Raw genomic sequence first — 21,086 nt, 5'->3', positions numbered from 1 at the left:
TTCATTCCTTCATCAGCCTTGATTAATTAATTCCAATAACTTTCCAAGTTATTAATTAACAATTATGTATAAATTATTATCTTAATTATAGAGTAGTTTCTAATTTGTTGATGGAATTAATAATTAGAGCCTTTTTTGAACGACCCGTGACATTGGTTTGGTCACTCGTATAATGTTATAAAATTGTTTCCCATACAATTTGATGAAGTTAACTGATCTGATGATGATTAAGTAGAAGATAATGATTCCCATTTCTGAACAATGATTGAGCATAGATTAAATTATGTTGGAGCATTATGTAGATATTATATCAAGATGATCTAGATGAGGAAAAGGGATCAAACAGAACTTTTTCCTTTACGGTGAGTGTGTGAGTGAGGAAGAAAATTTCCCATTTAGTTAATAGGTGATTGTATGTGAGGAGTAACAGAAAGAGAAGTGCACATGGCTATTTTGGCTGTGCATGAGAGACTATAAGCTACGAGCGAGTTAGGTTCAATAATGTCATATTATAATTATAAATTGTGGACTATTAAACTAAGATATCTTACTATGTTAGAAAGTGAGATAAACTTCCAGCGAAGGGAGATGTTTGAAACTTAGCTTCTCACGTGCTTACCTTCTAGCTCCTCATCGCTACAATTTATATTACACCATAATTAACTCTTAGTTAATCTTACGAGTCTGCATGTAAAGAGAAAAATAGTATCATGAAATTCCAAATTACTTTAAGTAGTAGGTTTAACTTTATCAATTCATAGATTTATGTGATGTTTTTGAGTTCCCGAGAACAAAAAGTATAGACTTATATAGATTTAATTTTTTTTTCACAATAATTAATGTATTCGACAATTTGTATAAAATGCAGCGTAAATAATATTCAAATATAAGAAAATGAAAAAAAAATATTTATTAAACTTAATAATCGTACTTAATAATTTATGAGAATTGTCACATTGAAAAAAAAAATGGAGATATAGCATAATTCTAAAATAATCCTAATCTCTTGAAAACAAAATACAAGAGTCACAAAACAATGACTATATATATATATATATATATATATATATATATATATATATATATATATATATATATATATATATATATTAAATTTATAATATTGAATAGAAACTACTCATTTAAAGTGATTGTATCTGTTTTAAAGTTCATATGAACTTCGACGCATGCAATAAAAGAAAAGTGCAACTAGTTTGTGTATAAAAATAGAAAACTACATTTATATATTATAAATTAAAGCAACTCCCAATTTTGAATGATGATTATCAATTATTGAGATTTGTTACTGTAAAACCCATGGAAGAAATCCTGTTATTAGTGATAAGCATGGAGTTGCTGTAGTAATACAAACTAAGGTATCTTAACTTAAATATCCTTATTACTGTATATAAGCTATTTAACAATCTTATTATAATATTTAATTTTTTTCGTTAATTTAAATAGTAAAGTAGAAGCATAAAATAGAGATTGTAAAAAATATATGATTCTAATAATTACTCTAAATATTCTTTCTTCTATTTTCCACTTACTGACAACACCTTCGGCTAAAGTCGCCGAAATTTATGCAAGAGGAAGTGATGTGTTTAATGGATGCGTGTGACATAAGCTGAGTGAAATAGTAATTATGTTGTGTTTGTGTCTCCTGGAAAATCATATCGTGTAACTAATATATGAAAATCATTAATTATTTTCGATTAAGATCTGCGACTGTTAAAATGACTTACGGTAGCATCAATAATACATCCTAACAATTTTCTAGTTGGATTTAATTATCGCCTCTATAAAAAGATATATTTTGTTAAAAAAGGACAAATTTAGAAATAAATGAATTGATGTAATAACTAATTATCATATCATAAAAAATATTTTTTAATAAATTACATCATGGCACCTACCTCCAAAAAGAGGGAGGATCTTATTTTTATTTAGGTTCAAATCAAACTCTATCTGACAACTTGTCATTATACTTTGATATCAATCATAGCAAGGCTTGACACGAATTTAACTACTCAAGCTCTTAAGACTTTCTTACATTTTCTCTCTCTCTCTCTGATTTTAGTACAGTTGATCTTGAAAGTGTTAAAGCGAAAGAATTGTTTTTTCAAATAATTGGTGTTTAAAAAAAAGTTTTTTAGAATTGAATTTTCTTTTAGAACATTTTCAATGACATTATTTATGATAATTTAAACATGTTCAATAAAATTTATTCGTGAAGTACATGATGTGAAAACATAGTTATTTGTATCTAAAATTAAACAACAGATTTGAACAATATGATTCATTGTAAATGCATAGGACAACTAATGTTACTTTTAATTTAAAAAGTATATACTGGTATGTTTTGTGAACTAAGCAGTCCAAACATACCTATAAGTAGGTAATGAACTTATGTTAATGTAGTGGATGAAGCCCCCCTTCTCCAACCAGATACTATTTATTACGATTTTGAAAGCAGAACGCAATCAAATATGAGTTATATAAATAGATGGACAATTTACCATAAATAAGGTTACTCAAAGAGATCAGACGCCTCGAACAAATTCACAAAATAAGTATCATAAAGCCATTAAAAATTAATATTTTTAATTTGTTTGCGATGGGTTTCGATATTAAATTTTAATTTTCCAATTTCGGTTTTAGATTTTAGATTACATTTCCGGTGGGTTTAGCTCGGCGGTGTGAATTGAATCTGTAACATTGCATTTGGAAGTGACAAATTTTTGGTGGCAAAATGGACATGGGCAGCCAATACATTTAGACGACTGCTAGAAAATCAAATGTAATTGCCATAAATATATATGCAGATGAAATCTTCACGAGATAACAGTGTTCATGATTTCTTTACTATGGATTGTACAGAATAGATTATAGGTGTTTCTTTCACCACAATAGAGTCATAAAAATGGTTTGTTTAGGGGTGAAAGTACTGATATAACTACATTGTCAATTTTGGCACCCGTACACAATTTAATAATGTCGCAGTTGGTGGCGTGGCCGTGATGATTATTTTTTTCTTTCGGGTCGATTTGGTCATTAGCAAGGTAAGTTTTTTCTTATTGACAGTGTAATGTTGGATGAGTTGAGTTTTGACTGAATGAGCCAGCACGACTATTCTTCTCGAATTCTAAATTCTTCCTGACCATATTCAACAGTGAGTGAAGCAGTGGAGATTTTGTGGGGAAGACAACTTCTTGTGCTGTCGTAATTAACCTACAATCCTTAATAGATACGTTAATTGGTTTGAATTAAATTTGGTTGCTGTTGTCCTGTTGCAAAAATTTTTCCTGCTAGACATATCACATAAAGACCACTTTTGTTTGACGGGTTGATGAATGTATTCTTTGAGGGTTAAATTTCTGTTTTTGGGGAGACAATTTCATAGCAAACAACAGAAAACTTGCAAAGAGAAAGAGTTAGAGTCGAATAAAGTGACTATATTTTAAAGCGGCAAACAAGTTCTTTGATATTGAATTCAACGGGTATCTAATATTCCTTTCACATGAACAACTGCACCCTCCCATCTAATCTAAATTGTCCGATATCTTTAACTTTTACCATTTTTCCATCCCTACCAAACCACCTTCATCTGGACTCAATTTCCTGCATAGCACAAGTGCACTCATTTTGCACTTTTACACCTTCCTTGCCTCCTCTTAGAAATCGATCTTTTAAAGGCTTAAAATCCACTTTTCTAAGCCAAAGCAGTATATTTAGGAATCTGGGTGCTAGCAGTGTCTCAACAATTCTAATAATACGACAGATACATGGCTCACATTAACATTTCATAATTATATAGTTCTTTTTCAAGTGTAATATTTTTAAAACACGAACAACTATCTAGAATGTGACGACAATATAACGTTTTTAATAAAAAAAAAAGGAAATTTAACTAGAATTTTCAATATCTGTAATGTAAATGTAATTTGTGAAAACATTATTCATTTAATTAATCTAAAATTAATTATTTCCTTTATTAATATTTAATTTATAGGTTATTAAATGTTATGCAGAATGTATTATGTTTCTATTATTTTAAGTATACTATATTAATATTTCATGTTATAATTACATTTTGTTTTTATTTTAATTTTTTTAATCATATTTTGAATTGGATGGTTATAGACCGAAAATCAAGATAGGTCAACAAAACCAAAGATCAAAATAAATTATTTTAGATAGAAATTTGATCCAAACGAAATTTAGTCAACTTCGATTAGTTTATTTTAAATGAAATTTTGTCAAGATTTCGATTTGACACCAATTGAAATTTGACTGAGTTGGTCTAGACTGAAATTCGGGTGAGTTCTATTGAGTTGGATTTGATTAAAATAAAGCCTAAAGTCCAAAACACATAGAAATAACAAAAAACAAATTACTGACACATACTTTTGCCCAACAAAACTCAATCGCTCAATGAATTTAACATTCTGTACAATTAAAATAAAATCACAATTTATTTAACTTTCTATATTATTCTTTAATGTGCTCACGGTTAAGTTACTTCATGAAATATTATAAGATTTTAGAAAACATTTTTTGATTTTTAACCTTGTCATAAATAATTTGAATTGAAAATTTTCTTCCCCGAGTTTTTTTTATATGTTCATGAGATAATTATCTGTTACAAAGTTTAACAAAGAGAAAAGGCAAGGCTATAGAATATGACAATTTCATCGAGTATGGCTTTTCTACATATCTTGTCTTTTATTTTGGATAAAAATTTATTTGTTATGTACATGTCTATAATTTTGACTATTGATTTCACGAATGATGAAGTTATTTACTTTATCATGTTAAAAAGGAGGCTGGATCTGTGTCTGTCCCTCTTATATCCATATCTACATATTACTTAAACACAAAAAATAATTAATTGATCATGTTTTATAAGTGAACAACTCATTCTAGTTTATAATTACATAATAAAAAGTACTAAAAAGAAGAAAAATAGAAAATTGATGATTTTTTTTTAATTTTGCAATCATTTTTATAATTTTTATTAATGATTTAAGATAGCAAAGTACTTGAGTCAATAATTCACAATTACATCCATGTAAATATCCACAAAAAGAAAGACTACACATTAAGACAATTTTTACATTTAGAGTCAATAATTTAATTTGTCTTGCCTTTTCCACTTAATCATATTATATAGACGATACCACCTTACTTCCAACAATAGATACTTACAATAAATAAAAAAATAAGTAATATTTTATTAAAATAAATTAAGATAAAAATATAATTATTGAAATAAATAAAAGTAGAAACATAATTATAAATAAACATAATAAAAAAATTCCAACATATAGATTATAATGGATTTGTTACATATATGTTAAATCAGATTAGCATGCACATAATGCAGTTAACATCTAATAATATACTAGCAAAACAACTATAGTATAAAGGCAGCATACAACTGCACAATTTTTTGTAGTATAAGATAAAGCTAAACTGAATCAGTAAAATATCTCTCATATATGGTCTCCACCACACAGAATGTTTATGTGTCATTGGAAGATAGGATTATCCGCCAAAAACTTTTATCTGAATAAAACATTTCCTCCTCCATTTAAAAAAGAAACAAGTTTTTCCAACTTATATCCATGGCACCTTATTATTCGCATTATCACATCCATTTCATTTGAATGTTCTTTGTACATACAAATACTAAACTCACCCAACATGTTCTTAGAAGCTTTATAAAGAATGAAAAGTAAGGAAAAGACCAGTAGAGATCACCGAATTTAACCAGATCAGGAAAAATATTTACTCTTTTAGAAATTCATGATCTTTTCCTTTCAAATATCCCGTAAATTTGACAGGTTTTGTTAGGGTGTGGTTTTGCTGCATATGATACACATTCTTTTTTCGACAAAAAGAAGAAAATTAGACAGGTTTTGCCCATCACATTATATATACATATAATAAATAGGAAAATCTTTTGACACATGGTCTATTATCAAATAGTTATTAAAAAAAATTGATCTAGTTAAAGTTCTTAGTTAAATTTATCAAATATATATACGTAACTTCTTAGTTAAAGTTGATCTAGCATGACTGGCACCTAGCTTGCGAGCACCGACAAAAAGGGTTTAATTAATTCCACTTTATTTTGAAGATTTTGTTTCGTATATATTTTGCAGTTCCACTGCAGTCAAAGTCTCCCTGTGATTATTGCATATGGTAAACACGTAAGGTATAATAAAACGCTACCTGTCAACGAAAGCTAGCTAACGCTTTTGTTTTTTGTTTTGAATTTTCAAGGAAAGAAACCACTGAAAGGAACACTGAAAGAAAATAATATGTTATATCGAAATGTGCATGGTAAGACATTTTACACTTCCTACTTTGAATTCACCCCTATATATTTGACGTATGGTATGTATGTCCAAAATTCAAAAGATATGCCATATATGTTTTATATATTTTTTCAACATTTCATTAGGTAAAAAATGAAGTTTATTATACAAAACATTTAAACTTCTGACGGTGGTCCTAATGCATTTCCTTCCAATGTAGTTGGAGTTTGGCGTAGCCACGTGGGAGTTTGTATTAATTTGGTGAATCAGTGTGCTTGATCTTATTTGTCTAAACTGGGGAAAACCTAATTGGATTACCTGTGTTAGGTCCCCTGTCCCAACAGTGAGATATACAAAAGTCACAGAATGTTTTCAAGTTATTGTTTTTATGTCTACTTTTACGATTACCGTCATCCAAAATCTGTCTTTTGTGGCCGCCTCTGCATCTTCCTTGCACTTAACCTTTGAAAAGGAGCACACACATGCAAGAACTTCTCTGCTTTTCCTATTGTAATAACAACTTCATCTTCTACATATATAACCTTGATTATACTTATGACACTAATAATATTTCTTCACAACACAAGATATGGCTTTCCATGCTGATGAGGCAAAAACAAGTATGCAACATCAACCTTGCGCAGCTTGCAGGATGTTACGCCGCAGATGTGACAGTAAGTGCGAACTTGCTCCGTATTTCCCAACCGACGAGGTTGAGAATTTTGCCGTAGTGCATAGAGTGTTCGGTGCTAGAAACGTTATCAAAATGATTCAGGTGGGATATATATATATAATGATGCATCCATTTTGTTACTAACAAAAGGTTTATCTAATATTTTAACTAAAATAATCTTCCATATTGTCTTGTTAGACGGCCTTTTTTGTCCAATGTTTACTATATGCCGTGATTGTAAAATCTGTTGTAGAATAAAATGATATCTCTTCTTTAGGAAAGAAAACATTTAACTAACTTAAACCATGAACTGATACATATATATGAGCACCTTGTGTCGTTTCTTACACACGAAGCATGTTAAATAATGTTGTTGTTGTTGTAGACGGTTGAGGAAGCAAAGAGAGGTGATGCAGTTAAATCCATGGTGTATGAGGCCACAGCAAGGCTTAGAGATCCAGTTTATGGGAGTGCTGGAGTTATTTATGAGTTACAAAAGATGATCGAGGAACTTAAGGCTCAGTTGGATTCGATAAGAACACGGATGTCAGAGATGAGAGAAGAAAAGGAGCAGTTGTTGAGCATTGGTAACAACTACGATCCTATGTTTGATTCTGCTATGACCTCAGATCCATTTGATTTTCCTGTGGAAGGTGGCTGGCTATACAGCAATATCTCAACACCCTCCTAGAACACTCCCTGCTCAGTAATATTGGGTGCTCATATTTTAACAATTTTACTTTCTTTTCTAAAGTATGATCCATGTTTTAGAAAACTTTTCTGTGCACCTATGGCAAACAAATTAATTTCTCTACTTGTTACACAGATTTCAAATAAAGATCTAGAAAGTTATACAATAAAAGTTATACAAATTACATTATGTATAAATTAAAAATTCTTTTCATCTTTTTCTCTCTTCAAATTTATCTGAATCAATCCGGAATTACAAAGATAAAATACATTGTAATCAAAATTGGCAATGTGAAATAAACACACCAGAATGTCAATTTTATTTTATTTTTCTGAAAAAAGAATATTCTTTACGATTACTTTATAGTGATGTAAAAGTTATACTGAGTATTTTTTTTCATTTCATGTAAGAAATTATACCAATAACTACATTACTAAACTCAAAATCTATGTATAAAGCAAAACAGAAAATATGTATTCATATTAATTCTAACTTTCAAATATTGTATAAATATATTTAACTTAAACTTAATAGAAAGATAAATCTTTAATTTTTAAAATTAATGGATTTTCTCATAGTACTTTGATTTACATTTTTCACGTGACATTTCGCTACCATATAACCTATAAATTATTTTTTTTTGTTTGAGTTTTGTATTTATTATTTAATTAAAATCTCAACTTTTGAGTTTAATAAATACTAAAAATATATACTTTTCCACATTAATTCTGGCACTCAAAATTTGGACCTAATGAAAAAGATTAAAATATCTCATCTTTGCTTAAATCAACTTTAATTTAATATTTATTAACTAGCCAAACTAATTGTGATGAACCTTTTTTAACTTCAATTCGAATTTGAAAAGGATTTAATTAAAAGAAAAGAGATAAGTTCGTAAATATATAAATGGAAAGGAGAAAAATATAACTAATCCTAATTTTAATTTCTGGCCGATAGAGTTGTTAATTTCGCAACAAACAACAATGTCAACAAAAATCCACTGAAAGAGGCAATGACATTTTACAAAGTAACAAAATAAAACTCATAACCTTAACCCACCCAACATTTTGTTTGCTATACCGACACAGTTGTGGAAATAGAGACAGGGTTCTGAATTTCTAATATATGACAAACAGTAATGGTTGACGTATCTTGGAGACACGTTATCTAATAAATGCAAGGCGGAAAAGAACTCGCACAACTCAAAATGGTTGACATTGATATCCTCGTGCAAATTTGGAGCACATTGAATACCTACTTTGCTAGTCACTCTCTAGCACTTATCAAGAATCCTTACACTGGTATTCATCATATAAAACTTAGAAATTTATCAAGTTTACCCATTACCTATACTAGATCTACTACTCTTTCTTCTTCATTTAATAATTCTAATTTTATTTTACTTAATCTTCTCCATGTACCCACTATCACAAAAAAATTTATTAGTGTTTCCCAATTTGCACGAGATAACAACGCTTATTTTGAATTCTTTCCTGACTATTGCTATGTTGTTCATCAAGTCAGCAAGCAGATTCTTCTTCAAGAAAGACTTAAAGATTGCATTTACGCATTTCCATCATTGCACCGAACTCCTAAGGATAGAAGCAACCTGGCTCTCAAACGGCTCTCTTCACCTCTACCAAGCAAAATATTTGCAAACTATTTTGCATAAAGCTCAAATGAGCGCTGCCAAACCGCAACGTTATATCGAGAAGTTGCTTTTGATGCATCTGTTGCTTTTGAGGATCCCACGTTATATCGACAAGTTGTAGGTTCCCTCCAATACCTTACTTTTGCAAGACCCAATATCACTTTTGCTGTAAACAACGTTTTTCAGTTAATGCAAGCTCCTCAAATAACTCATTGGAAAGCTGTCAAAAGGATTCCATACGTTATATTGCGGGTACTGCAAATTATGGAATTCGTTTTACGTCTTCTATCAATCGCTCCATTAAGTGTTTTAGGAATGCTGATTGGGTGTCTGATCTCGATGATCGTAAGTCCACTTCAAGTTTTTGCTTTTACATTGGTCCAAATCTCATCAATTGGTCATCCAAGAGTTGTTTCTCGTACAAGTACTGAAGCTGAATATTGTAGCCTTGCTTCCCCTGTTTTCAATGTTTCATGGTGGTTGTCGCTTCTTCATGGACTTAAAATCTCATCCTTTTCTCCAACTATCTACTCTGATAATCAACGGGTTGTTCTTCTCACTTCAAATCCCATCATGAACTCACGCATCAAACACTTCGAAATAGATCTTCACTACATTCTTGATCACGTCCAGAACAATATCATCCGTGTTCAACAGATATCAGCTTGCTTCCAAGTCGTTGATGCTTTTACTTAGCTAATATATGGTTCTTCGTTTCTCTCTTTTCGACACAAACATAAGGCCATTGATCTTCAACAACCACCCTAAGTTTGCATGGGCGTGTTAGCATACAATCTTTATGTCTACGCTTTTTTTAGTTTTCATTTTGGATTACGATATTTTAATAACTTTTTTTAATAACTTTTTTTAATAATCTTTTGACAACAACTATGTCTTACTATTTTATTGGTCTGTATATTTGAAACGGACCAATCACAAACTAACACATGTTGTTGTAAAAAAATTGTGGACAAAAGTTGTTAAAATTTTTTTTCCTTTCATTTGTTCTGTTTGTTGTTTGTCAAATATAAGCATGACTTTTTCTCTTCTTACTAACTTTTTTTTACAACTTTTTACGCTTTTTTACAACTTTTTACAATAGCGTAAGTAGTAGCTTGTGATTGGTCTGTTCCAAATATACACACCAATAAAATAGTGACATATAATCTATTATAAAAAAGTTGTTAAAAAAATTATTAATATATGATTGACTTGTTTTAAATATACAGACCAATAAAATAGTGACATATAATCTATTATCAAAAAGTTTTTAAAGAAAATTATTAACATATATAATAAAATCACTTTCAATCTTTATTTCATAAAGTATCTTCTAGTAAATTTTTTCACGTGTTAAAATTTGAAATATTTATGTTTCTAATTTTTAAAAAGTGGATAGATATAATTTTTCTAAAATAATATTACATTTTTTATGTGTTAAACAATATTGATATTTAGATTGAAATATATCAAATAATATATATATATATATATATAATTTAAAATTCAAACTATATCAAAATTTAAGACAAAGTTTATATCAAAATTTATTGACTAAAACATATTTAACCATCAAACAAAAGATAATTCAATAATCATAGTCAAATTATAAATTATCAAGAACTTTTAAAGTGCTACATATTTATTTATTTTAGTATATGAATTTTATAAAACTCTTATTTTTAATGGGTTAAATATGTTTTTGATCCCTTAACTTTCAGTGAAAATTAGAATTAGTCCTTTTTCAAAACTTTGGACTAATTTAGTCCCCAAACTTTATAAATGTGTGAATTTAGTCCTTTTAACCAAATTTTGTTAACTTTATTTAATGTTTCAAACGCATTTCTCAGTTAACATTGAAGCAAAAATGTGTCAAACGGTATAAACAACTCAAATGCTATCATAAAACGCACTTGAAACATCAAATAAACCTAACAAAATGTAGTTAAAATGACTAAATTCACACATTTCTAAAGTTTGGGGACTAAATTAGGCCAAAGTTTTGAAGAGGGACTAATTCTAATTTTCACTAAAAGTTAAGGGACCAAAAACATATTTAACCCATTTTTAATTTATTTTCATTTTATGTAACATCCCAATTTAGTAATATAAAACTACTAAAATGAAACATTACATGGATAATGATATAATAAGAATTACAGATTAACTGAGAACAAAATTCTTCACCTGAAGAATAAAGGTTCAACCTAATCTGCAAACTTCGCTCCTATTCTCCCGCTACGACAACTGAAAGATTTCATCCCTAAGCTCACACCATTAAAGTGATCATTGCAAAAGAGAAAACAACATACAAAGACATACACAGAAAAACAAGGGTAAGTTAGTGTAATTTAATAGTCATGTGAGCATATAATTCAAACATACAAATCAGATAATCATACACATGTATAAAATATATAAACACATATTGACCGACCACTTTAACTTGACTGTCCGGACTAGTATGAATACGTAGCCTTAAATGCCGCACGAGGTTAACCCGTTATAACTCACCGTAGGACCCCTCCTCGGCTAGGGCCTCCTACTATTCTCACGACATGACTTACCCATCTCTACTTGAGACTTGGTAATCATTAGAATGTCAGGATGAACGCCGTGGATTTCGCTGTCCATATTCATACTATAACACCACCTTGATAACCAATCACTGAGACATTCCTCCTTGAAATTCTCTTTTATACTAGTTGGAACATTATGCCTTCTTCGAATATTAATACAATTTCTCATACATAGTAGATCAATTCAATTATAATAAGCAATCAGAGTCAAACCATGAAATCAATATTTGAATACCAAATAGCATTTCGTAGAAGAAGACCGAACGACAACAATACAACTCCTGAACATGATCGAACGGAAAAGATCAATATAACCTACGAACAAGACCGAACGGGAAAACTAACAACACGCGAACATGACCAAACGGTCATTTAAGGCTCAAGCATAAGCCTAACACAATTTGAGGAACGAACAATATAATTAAACTGAACGCTTATAGCTTAGGCCAAACACTTAGAACTTAAACCAAATACTAAGAACTTAGACCGAATCCTTATGGCCTAGACCGAACATTTAGAATGTAGACCGAAAATATCATAAAATCGATTACTAAAGCATGATCGAACAGTCATTAACAGAAGACCCATAGGAGACCGAACGCTAATACAAAACCGAGCACTACTAAGAAATCGAGTGCTAGTACGAGACCGAGCACTACTCAGAGACCGACTACCCACCTAAGACCGAACGGTCATGAACGGGTAAGACTAAAGAGTCTGAACCCAGTTAATGACCAAGTACCTGAACATGGCCGAGCGGCTAATCAGCGCATGACCGAGCGAGTCGAACACAGTTAAGACTGGACGCTAGTAAGACCGAATGCTATATTCAATCGAAGACTGGTATAAGACCGATCGATCATTAACTGAAAAGCTCCACGGAAGCAGAACTTAGTTAAGACCGAACACAAGAGGAAGGTCAAACGATCATCGACTTCCTCTTCTCAGACTACATAATTCTACAGTTATACTGTAGAATTATGAACTACATCTTTACCCATTCCCAACATTTCTCCCAACTTCTAATCCTCCAGACTTGTATCATATACCTATTTACATTCTTCTAAGGATATCAAAACCTTTCTATACATTTTCTAAAGGGTTTGCTACCAGATTCACGATCCAAAACTACATCATCATCATCAACTTAAAGACTCAAATTCGATTCTACTGGTTTTTGGCACAGTTTGAGTGACTATGGGTCTTTAACCAGTCCTAAATATCTTAGCTAAAATCTCTCCACTGACCAATTCAACGTTTGACCCCAAATTCCCCTTTTCACTACCTCACTTCCCCAAGATTCACTGTAAGACAGTACCAGTAACTCAGCATAAAACCAATTCAACATAATCATAGATTTTAACAGTTCAAACAAGCAATACCAATCACCAAAATCACTCAATTACATACACATCAATCTTCAAAACAACAGTTACATACACAGTAAATTCATTAATTAAATTAACTAGCTTCCCTTACCTCAAAGCAACTTGACAGATTTAAGCTTCTTCACAGTTTTGCTAAACCAAAAGTGATCCTAGGACAGCCTATAGACATTGGATTGGTGAAAGGAAACCAACCATCGAATCAGGAACAGAATCAGAACCCAGATGAAGAACCCATGAACATATGTAAGTCGAACAGTGTTTGCATGTACCAGAAATTGCAAAAATTTCAAGAATTAAAGAGAGACAAACTTACCAGCTCTAAAACAAGAAATTGATCGGTGGAATGGAAGCTCTTGACACTAGGATTGCTTAAGCATGATCAGATTGTAGAACAGATGAAGTGATATGGAAGAAATCTAAAGAGAAGGGAGATGGAAATTAGGAAATAGTGGTTCTAGAGAGATAAACAGTTTTAATATAATGAACTGAGTGTTTAGATATTTCTATTTATACTGTTGATATATTTCAACTTTAAAAGTTTAGTTCAGTTATTTTAATACATCTATCTACTCTATTATTCTATTTTCTAGGTCTTTACATTTTACATATTAATTCTTTAAGATTAAAAAAAATTATAACTTTAAATCTCTTTTGATACTTGAAATTTAAATTTTGTATTACGTGAAAGTGTTTATAAAATTTATATTTTAAATGACCTTGTATTTTGAACTAAGACCAAACATATATTTAGCAATTGCTTTTTATTTAAATGACTTAAGGTGATAATTTATTTAAAAAGTTCGTATAATTTTGGATTCAAGGAAAAATATTTTGAAGTGTTTTAAAAAATTAAACCTAAATTCATATAAACTATAGGTAAAAGTAATTTTCATCAAAATAGGCTACAACTTCTTACCTAGCTTATTTTCCGAGTTCTGTGGGCTAGTCCATTGGCCCGAGTCTATTTTTACAATTTCAGCTTTAAATTATTTAAGTTTATTTATTTCTTTGCTAATATAGAGTGTAACATTCTGTGTTTATGATAATATTTGAATAAATTTATACGTTTTTTTTTTCTTTGTGAACTTACTGATGTATGTTGTTTTTGCCTTTATCAAATCTAATTTTTTGCTGGTTTTAATAAGCAATATTATAATTGGAGAATTTTATTGTATGATATCTTATGTATTTAAAATACATAGTTTAACATTGTTTAATTGTTGTGATAAGTTTTAAATTATTATTATTAATTACAAAAATGTGACTTATGATATTCTAATCCAAGAAGGTTAGATAATTAAGTTTAAGATGTGATAAATTTATGATGAGCTGGATTCACACTTGATGCTTAAATGAATTGTGTTTTCACTTTTTTTTAGTATTTATAAAATTGTTTTCTTATCAAACAATCTTGTATGGCACAACATTATATAAGAAGTCTTAGCGTTTAAGTTATAGTGACAACTCTCCTATTTCATGGTTCATGATTCCAATACAAATAACTGTTTCTTTTCCCAATACACCTTATAATCTTTTATAACTAAACACGATTTTATCTCCTAAGCTTTCAAACTAATATTTTATGCTGTACTTGTGTATTTTTATGCCATTTGAAATCTTTGTTTGATAATTTGAGTCATATATAACATAAAGTTTAAGTTCAATTCTCTGTATTTATTTTAATAATATGTTATGTGTCTTTTTTTCTCATATGTAATTTCAAATATATTTTATATTTTATTTCATAAATGTATTGTCATGCACTTTCCTTCCAATGGATCAATAATAGTTGTGATTGGATAGCCCTTAACAGTAATGTTATCATTTAGTTTCATTTTGTGCAATGGAGGTATTTATTACATAAATTGTATTTGTTGAATATAATTAGGGATGATTTTTCATAGGTCTAAATAAGTGTTTTAAAAATAAGTAGAGTTACAAGTCATGATTTACTTAATAAAAGATTTAAAGAATAATTCTGATGTATTATTTTAAAGAGTAGAGTACTATGTATATACATTTAAGGATCCTATAATCCTTCATCTATTAAAGGAATGACAAGTGCACAAATCTCTACAAATTATAATAATATCTAAATTATAACTAACACAATATTTGATTGTCTAATATCCTTTAATAGAATATTTGGCATATCTTAACACCCCCACTCAGGTTGGTGCATGGATATCACACATTCCCAACTTAAATAGAGATTCATTAAACAATCTTCTTGATACTCCTTTGGTGAGAACATAAGCCAACTGCAATTCTCATCTTACAAAAGAAATGAAATTATTCCAGCTTCAAGCTTCTCTTTGATGAAATGTCTATCAATCTCCACATGCTTTGTTCTATCATGTTGCACAGGATTGTGAGCAATTGCTATAGTCGAAGTATTGTCACTACAAACTCATAGCTTCATTTTGTGTAAAGCCCAAATCTGATAGCACATTTTTAATCCACAAAAGTTCACATACACCTAGTGTCATGCCTCTGAATTCTGCTTCAGCACTAGATCTTGCTACTACAAGTTATTTTTTACTCCTCCAAGTTACAAGATTCCCTCCTACAAAAGTAAAGTATCCAGAGGTAGATCTTCTATCATCTTTTGAACCTGCCCAATCTGCATCAATGTACCCTTCTACCTTTAAGTTTTCATGATTTGAGAACAAAATTTCTTTTCCAGGAGCGGACTTCAAATATCTCAAAATCCTTTCAACAGCATCCATATGAAGCTTCCGTGGGTCATGCATAAATTGACTAACAACATTCACTGCATAGGTGATATCTGGACGTGTATGGCACAAATAAATTAATTTTCCTACCAGCCTTTGGTATCTTCCTCTGTCTATGCTTGCTGAATCTGAGCATTGAAAAAGTTTATGATTTTGTTCAATTGGTGTATCATCTGGTTTACTCCCAAGCAGCCCAGTTTCCGACAGTAAATCAATAGTATATTTTCTTTGGCATAGAAAAATACCATGTTTTGATCTAGCTACTTCAATACCCAAAAAATATTTGAGGTTTCCAAGCTGTTTCATCTCAAATTCAGATGCAAGATATTGTTATAAACTAGAAATCTCATCTTGGTCATTTCCTGTAACAATCATGTCATCTACATATATAATCAAAGCTGTAATTTTTTCTTTTCCTCTCTTAAAAAATAAGGTGTGATCAGAGTTACTTGCTCTATATCCAAAAGCCTTCATAGACTTGGTAAACCTTCCAAACCATGCTCTTGGGGATTGTTTTAATCCATACAGGGCCTTCTTTAATTTGCAAACCTTCATTCCAATTGAATCAGTCATGCCTGGTGGAGAATCCATATAAATTTCTTCTGAAATTTCTCCGTGTAGGAAAGCATTTTTCACATCAAATTGTAGAAGAGGCCAATCTTGGTTTGCAGCTAGCGACAAAAGTATTCTCACAGTATTGAGTTTGGCTACTGGTGCGAACGTCTCTTGGTAATCTACACCATAAGATTGAGTGTAACCTTTAGCCACAAGTCGTGCTTTATACCTCTCAATAGTTCCATCAGCTTTATGCTTAATTGTAAAGACCCATTTACAGCCCACAGTTTTCTTCCCTTTTGGTAAGGACACAAGATCCCAAGTGTTGTTTTTTTCTAAAGCTGTCATCTCCTCAACCATTGCTTCGGCCTATCTAGGATCTGCCAAAGCTTCCTGTACATTACTAGGAATAGAAATTGAAGATAATTGAGATACAAATGATGCATATGATTGAGATAACCTGTGAGATGACACATATTTACTAATGGGATATTTAACTTTGGCTTGGAGGTCTGGTTCATATTTAACTGGAGGTTGACCACGGTTAGAACGAGGTGGAAGAATATATTGAACAGTAGTAGACTCAGTGTTTGGTGTGCTGGTGGTCTCACGCAGACAAGAATCAATTCCATGATTAATTTCATCTAAATTGGTATTATCAGAGATAGGATCAGAAGGTACCTCTGAAGAGTCAAGTTGAACCTGTGGAGAAGATTGAGCCAATTGGTTATGATCAGAAGACACTGTATTATCTAGAAAAGAAGGGTCCATATTTAGGATTGGCTCACTTCTTGCAGAATGATCCTCACACAATAATTTATCTTCACAATCAAACATACCAACATCATGATTATGCACTTCACTTTCATTGCCTCCCTGAAGTGGAGAATCAACATAAAAAAATTCATGCTCATTAAATGTCACATCCATAGAAATATAAAATTTCCTTGATGGTGGATGGTAAGCACGATAACCTTTTTGAGTTGATCCATACCCAACAAAAACACATTTGATCGCTCGTTCTTCAAGCTTTGTACGTTGATGTGGGTGTAAGTGAACATATATAACACATCCAAAAATATGAGGTGGTAAATAAACTATGGGAGGAAGGATACAATGATCAGATAACACATGAAAAGGCCTTCGAAAGTTAAGCACACTAGAAGGAGTTCGATTAATTAAATAAACGGCAAAGCTCTCAGCCTCACCCCATAAATGAGATGGGACATTACCATCTATCAAAAGTGATCTTGTCACCCCTAATATATGTCTATTTTTCCTCTCAGCCACTCCATTTTGTTGTGGTGAATAAGGACATGTAGTTTGATGTAAGATGCCTTTAGAGTTCATGAACTCTATTAATTCAGTCTTAAAATATTCTCCTCCATTGTCTGATTGAATGACCTTAATAGATGTGTTAAATCACTTTTATATTTAAGCAAATATACCCAGGTTACCCGAGTACAATCATCAACAAAACTGATAAACCATTTTTTTCCATTATGTGTAGATTGCGGGGCAAGGCCCCAAACATCTGTGTGAAAAAGGAAAATTAGTTTTGTTATTGCTTAAAGGAAACACAACACGATGATTTTTTGCCAAAACACAAGTTTCACAAAAAAAATCAGAAATATTGCATTTATGAAATAGTGATGGAAATAATTTTTTTAAATAACCAAAAGAGGATGTCCCAACCGTCTATTCCACAACCAAATTTCTTTTTTGTTTTTATCTTGTATGTGATCGTTCGCAAGACAAGTCAATCCTTTTTTATGGTTTGATTATGAGACATTTTCAAGATAATACAGTCCTTCACTCTCTCTACCACTAGCAATCTTCTCCTTGGAATGGATGTTCTGAAAAAGACAATGGATTGGGTAAAATAAGGCAACACAAGAATGTGATTTGGTTAACTTGCTGACGGAGATGAGATTACAGTTTAATGTAGGAACAAATAAAACATCAGGAATCGATAAGGAGGGTGAGAGGGATATAATACCTATACCTTCAATAGGAGATGAGACCCCATTGGTATTAATAATAACAGTTTTAGAACAATTAGAGGAAAAATTAGTAAATATATGAGGATCACAAGTCATATGATCAGTAGCACCCGAATCAATTATCCAATCAGTATCCTTAGTAACAACAGAAAGATTAAGGGCAAAGTTAGATATACCTGACTTGGTCACAAATCCGGCAGCCGTAGAAATATAACTCTTGGAAGCAGCGGAAGTTACAGAATCATGTTTCTCCGATTGATTGTCATCAGAAGAAGCCATCAGAAATATTTAATGAAAAAAAAGCACTGATTCCTATATCTTAGAGGATATCAGTGTTGGCTCTTGATACCATAATAAAAGATTTAAAGAATAATTTTGATGTATTATTTCAAAGAGTAGAGTACTATATATATACATTTAAGGATCCTATAATCTTCATCTATTAAAGAAATGAGAGGTGCACAAATCTCCACAAATTATAATAATATCTAAATTATAACTAACACAATATTTGATTGCCTAATATCTTTTAATAGAATATTTCACCTATCTTAACAAATCAAGCATCTTATAAAGTTACTATATTTTTGTGGGATTAAGTGGTAACAACTATCCCATAATACGAATAATAAATATAATACTATGCAAATATGCATATTCATAATCAAACAAGGGTTTTATAAAAATAAACAATTTTAAAGAAAAAGCTTTATACATCTATATATATATATATATATATGGCTCATTTTGGTTGGTCAAGTTTTGAGTGTTAGCATTATGCCATGTGATAGTATTTGATTGGTCAATTTTAAAAGTGATAGATAGTGATAAGAAGAATGTAAAATAAAAATTATTAGCGTATTTATCATAATTTGCTAATTTTTATTTTATTTTGTAACTTGAAAAAATTTATTTTTACATTTTGAATTAATTATAATTTAATTAAAGATGCACCAGTAAATATCAATGTTTTTTTAAATATTAATGTGACTAAAAATTATTTTTAATACATTTTTATTTCATAAATTCAATAAATCTAATTATCATAAATCATAATTAAATCAATTATCATAAATCATAATTAAATCAATATTTTAAACATGAAAATTCGATTAAAAATCTAAAATTAAATATTAAATAAAATCATAAATATCTATTTATTAGTGTGGTTTCTTAAAAAATTGTACTCTTCTAATATGAAATGTGTGAATTAGTTTGAGAATTTAATTTGGTTAAACGTTGTCTAAAACTTTAGTTATTTAGAAATTGTCATAAAATCATTTATCTATTGATTTGAGGGTTAAAAAAATGATTTTATATTTTATGTATTTTTTTGTGTGAGAATAGTAATGAATTTATCTCTCATTTATTTTTTGGTTGTTTTATTGATATGCAGTTATGAAAACGATTGAGGGAAATTTTTAAAAAATTGCTGTTTTTCTCTATTAATTTGATTTTAAGTTTATAAAGTCTCTTCCTTTTAGTTTTTTTACTTAAATTGATTAAAATAGTTATCATTATTCCGATTATCGAAATTATTTGAAGAATAAACAATCATATTCTAATTGTTTTTATTTATGATGTTTTTCAAATTAATAAATTAATCCGAATAATTAAAAATAAATTAACTAATCCTCATGTATTTATTTAGATTCTTTTATAGATATAATTTATTTATATTTTATATATTATTTTTACTACATGAGCATATGTCAAAGTCGATAACAATGCTTAACCTAAATTATTTGAAAGGCGAATGTGTGTGTGTATATATATATATATATATATATTCATGTTCACCTACTGCATGCGTAGTGAACAAATCTTGCTATATATCGCAGTTATTGTTATTTACTACTATTAGTTCTGGATTCCACCATAAAACAAAACTTCTAAGCTAACGCAAGCACATTGTTTTATAAACCCACCCAACTAATGCAATTTTTATCATAATGCTCCGTCACCTCAATCAATAATAATTAACTGTTACTCCATACTTTTGTAAATCAATAATCATGCATATTTACCAATTTTTTCATTTATTAATCTTAAGTTAATTTCCTACAAATAATAAGTAGAAAAATTACAAAAATAAGTTGTTGGTGAACAAATTTCATAACTAGACCACCAAAGTTAGAATTTATAATATCTTTACCAAATTAATTAATATTTAATTCCTAGGACAGGCCGAAATGCTGTTTGGCATACCTAGAGGATTGGGATTTTCCAATGCCATTGTGCACCTTCATTATAATAAGAAAGGAAAAAAGAAAAGTTAAAGCTCACTCTTGTGATCTAAGAAAGATAAGACTGCTTACTTAATTCTTATCATATGATGGCCCGCTGGAGAGATAATCAGCCTTTGATTTTGGCGCTCACTGCCACGTGTCACTATCGGAGCGTACATGAAAACCTCTTTAGATTGATTTCCCGTGGGGCCACCATTGCCAAGCGCACACACCAACCATTTGACAAAGACTGCGTAAGT

General features: G+C 30.2%; 1 protein-coding gene across 1 annotated transcript; it reads left to right on the top strand.

Annotated features, from left to right (window-relative positions):
• Positions 1-6,912: 6,912 nt before the first annotated feature.
• LOC108341566 (LOB domain-containing protein 1) lies at positions 6,913-7,687 on the top strand. The gene is made up of 2 exons (XM_017579235.1): positions 6,913-7,098; positions 7,382-7,687. The coding sequence occupies exons 1-2, from the start codon at positions 6,913-6,915 to the stop codon at positions 7,685-7,687; spliced, it is 492 nt and encodes a 163-aa protein (XP_017434724.1).
• The last annotated feature ends 13,399 nt before the right edge of the window (positions 7,688-21,086 follow it).

This window comes from Vigna angularis, chromosome 6 (assembly GCF_016808095.1).
Source record: "Vigna angularis cultivar LongXiaoDou No.4 chromosome 6, ASM1680809v1, whole genome shotgun sequence".
In the NCBI taxonomy this organism is placed as follows: Eukaryota; Viridiplantae; Streptophyta; class Magnoliopsida; order Fabales; family Fabaceae; genus Vigna; species Vigna angularis.
Note: the sequence above shows the minus strand (reverse complement) of the source record. Positions and strands in the feature narration are given on the sequence as shown.

Coding starts and splice junctions, on each gene's coding strand:
- LOC108341566 (XM_017579235.1), top strand. CDS start 6,913: ATGGCTTTCCATGCTGATGAGGCAAAAACAAGTATGCAACATCAACCT. Junction 7,099..7,381: donor ACGTTATCAAAATGATTCAG/GTGGGATATATA, acceptor TTGTTGTTGTAG/ACGGTTGAGGAAGCAAAGAG.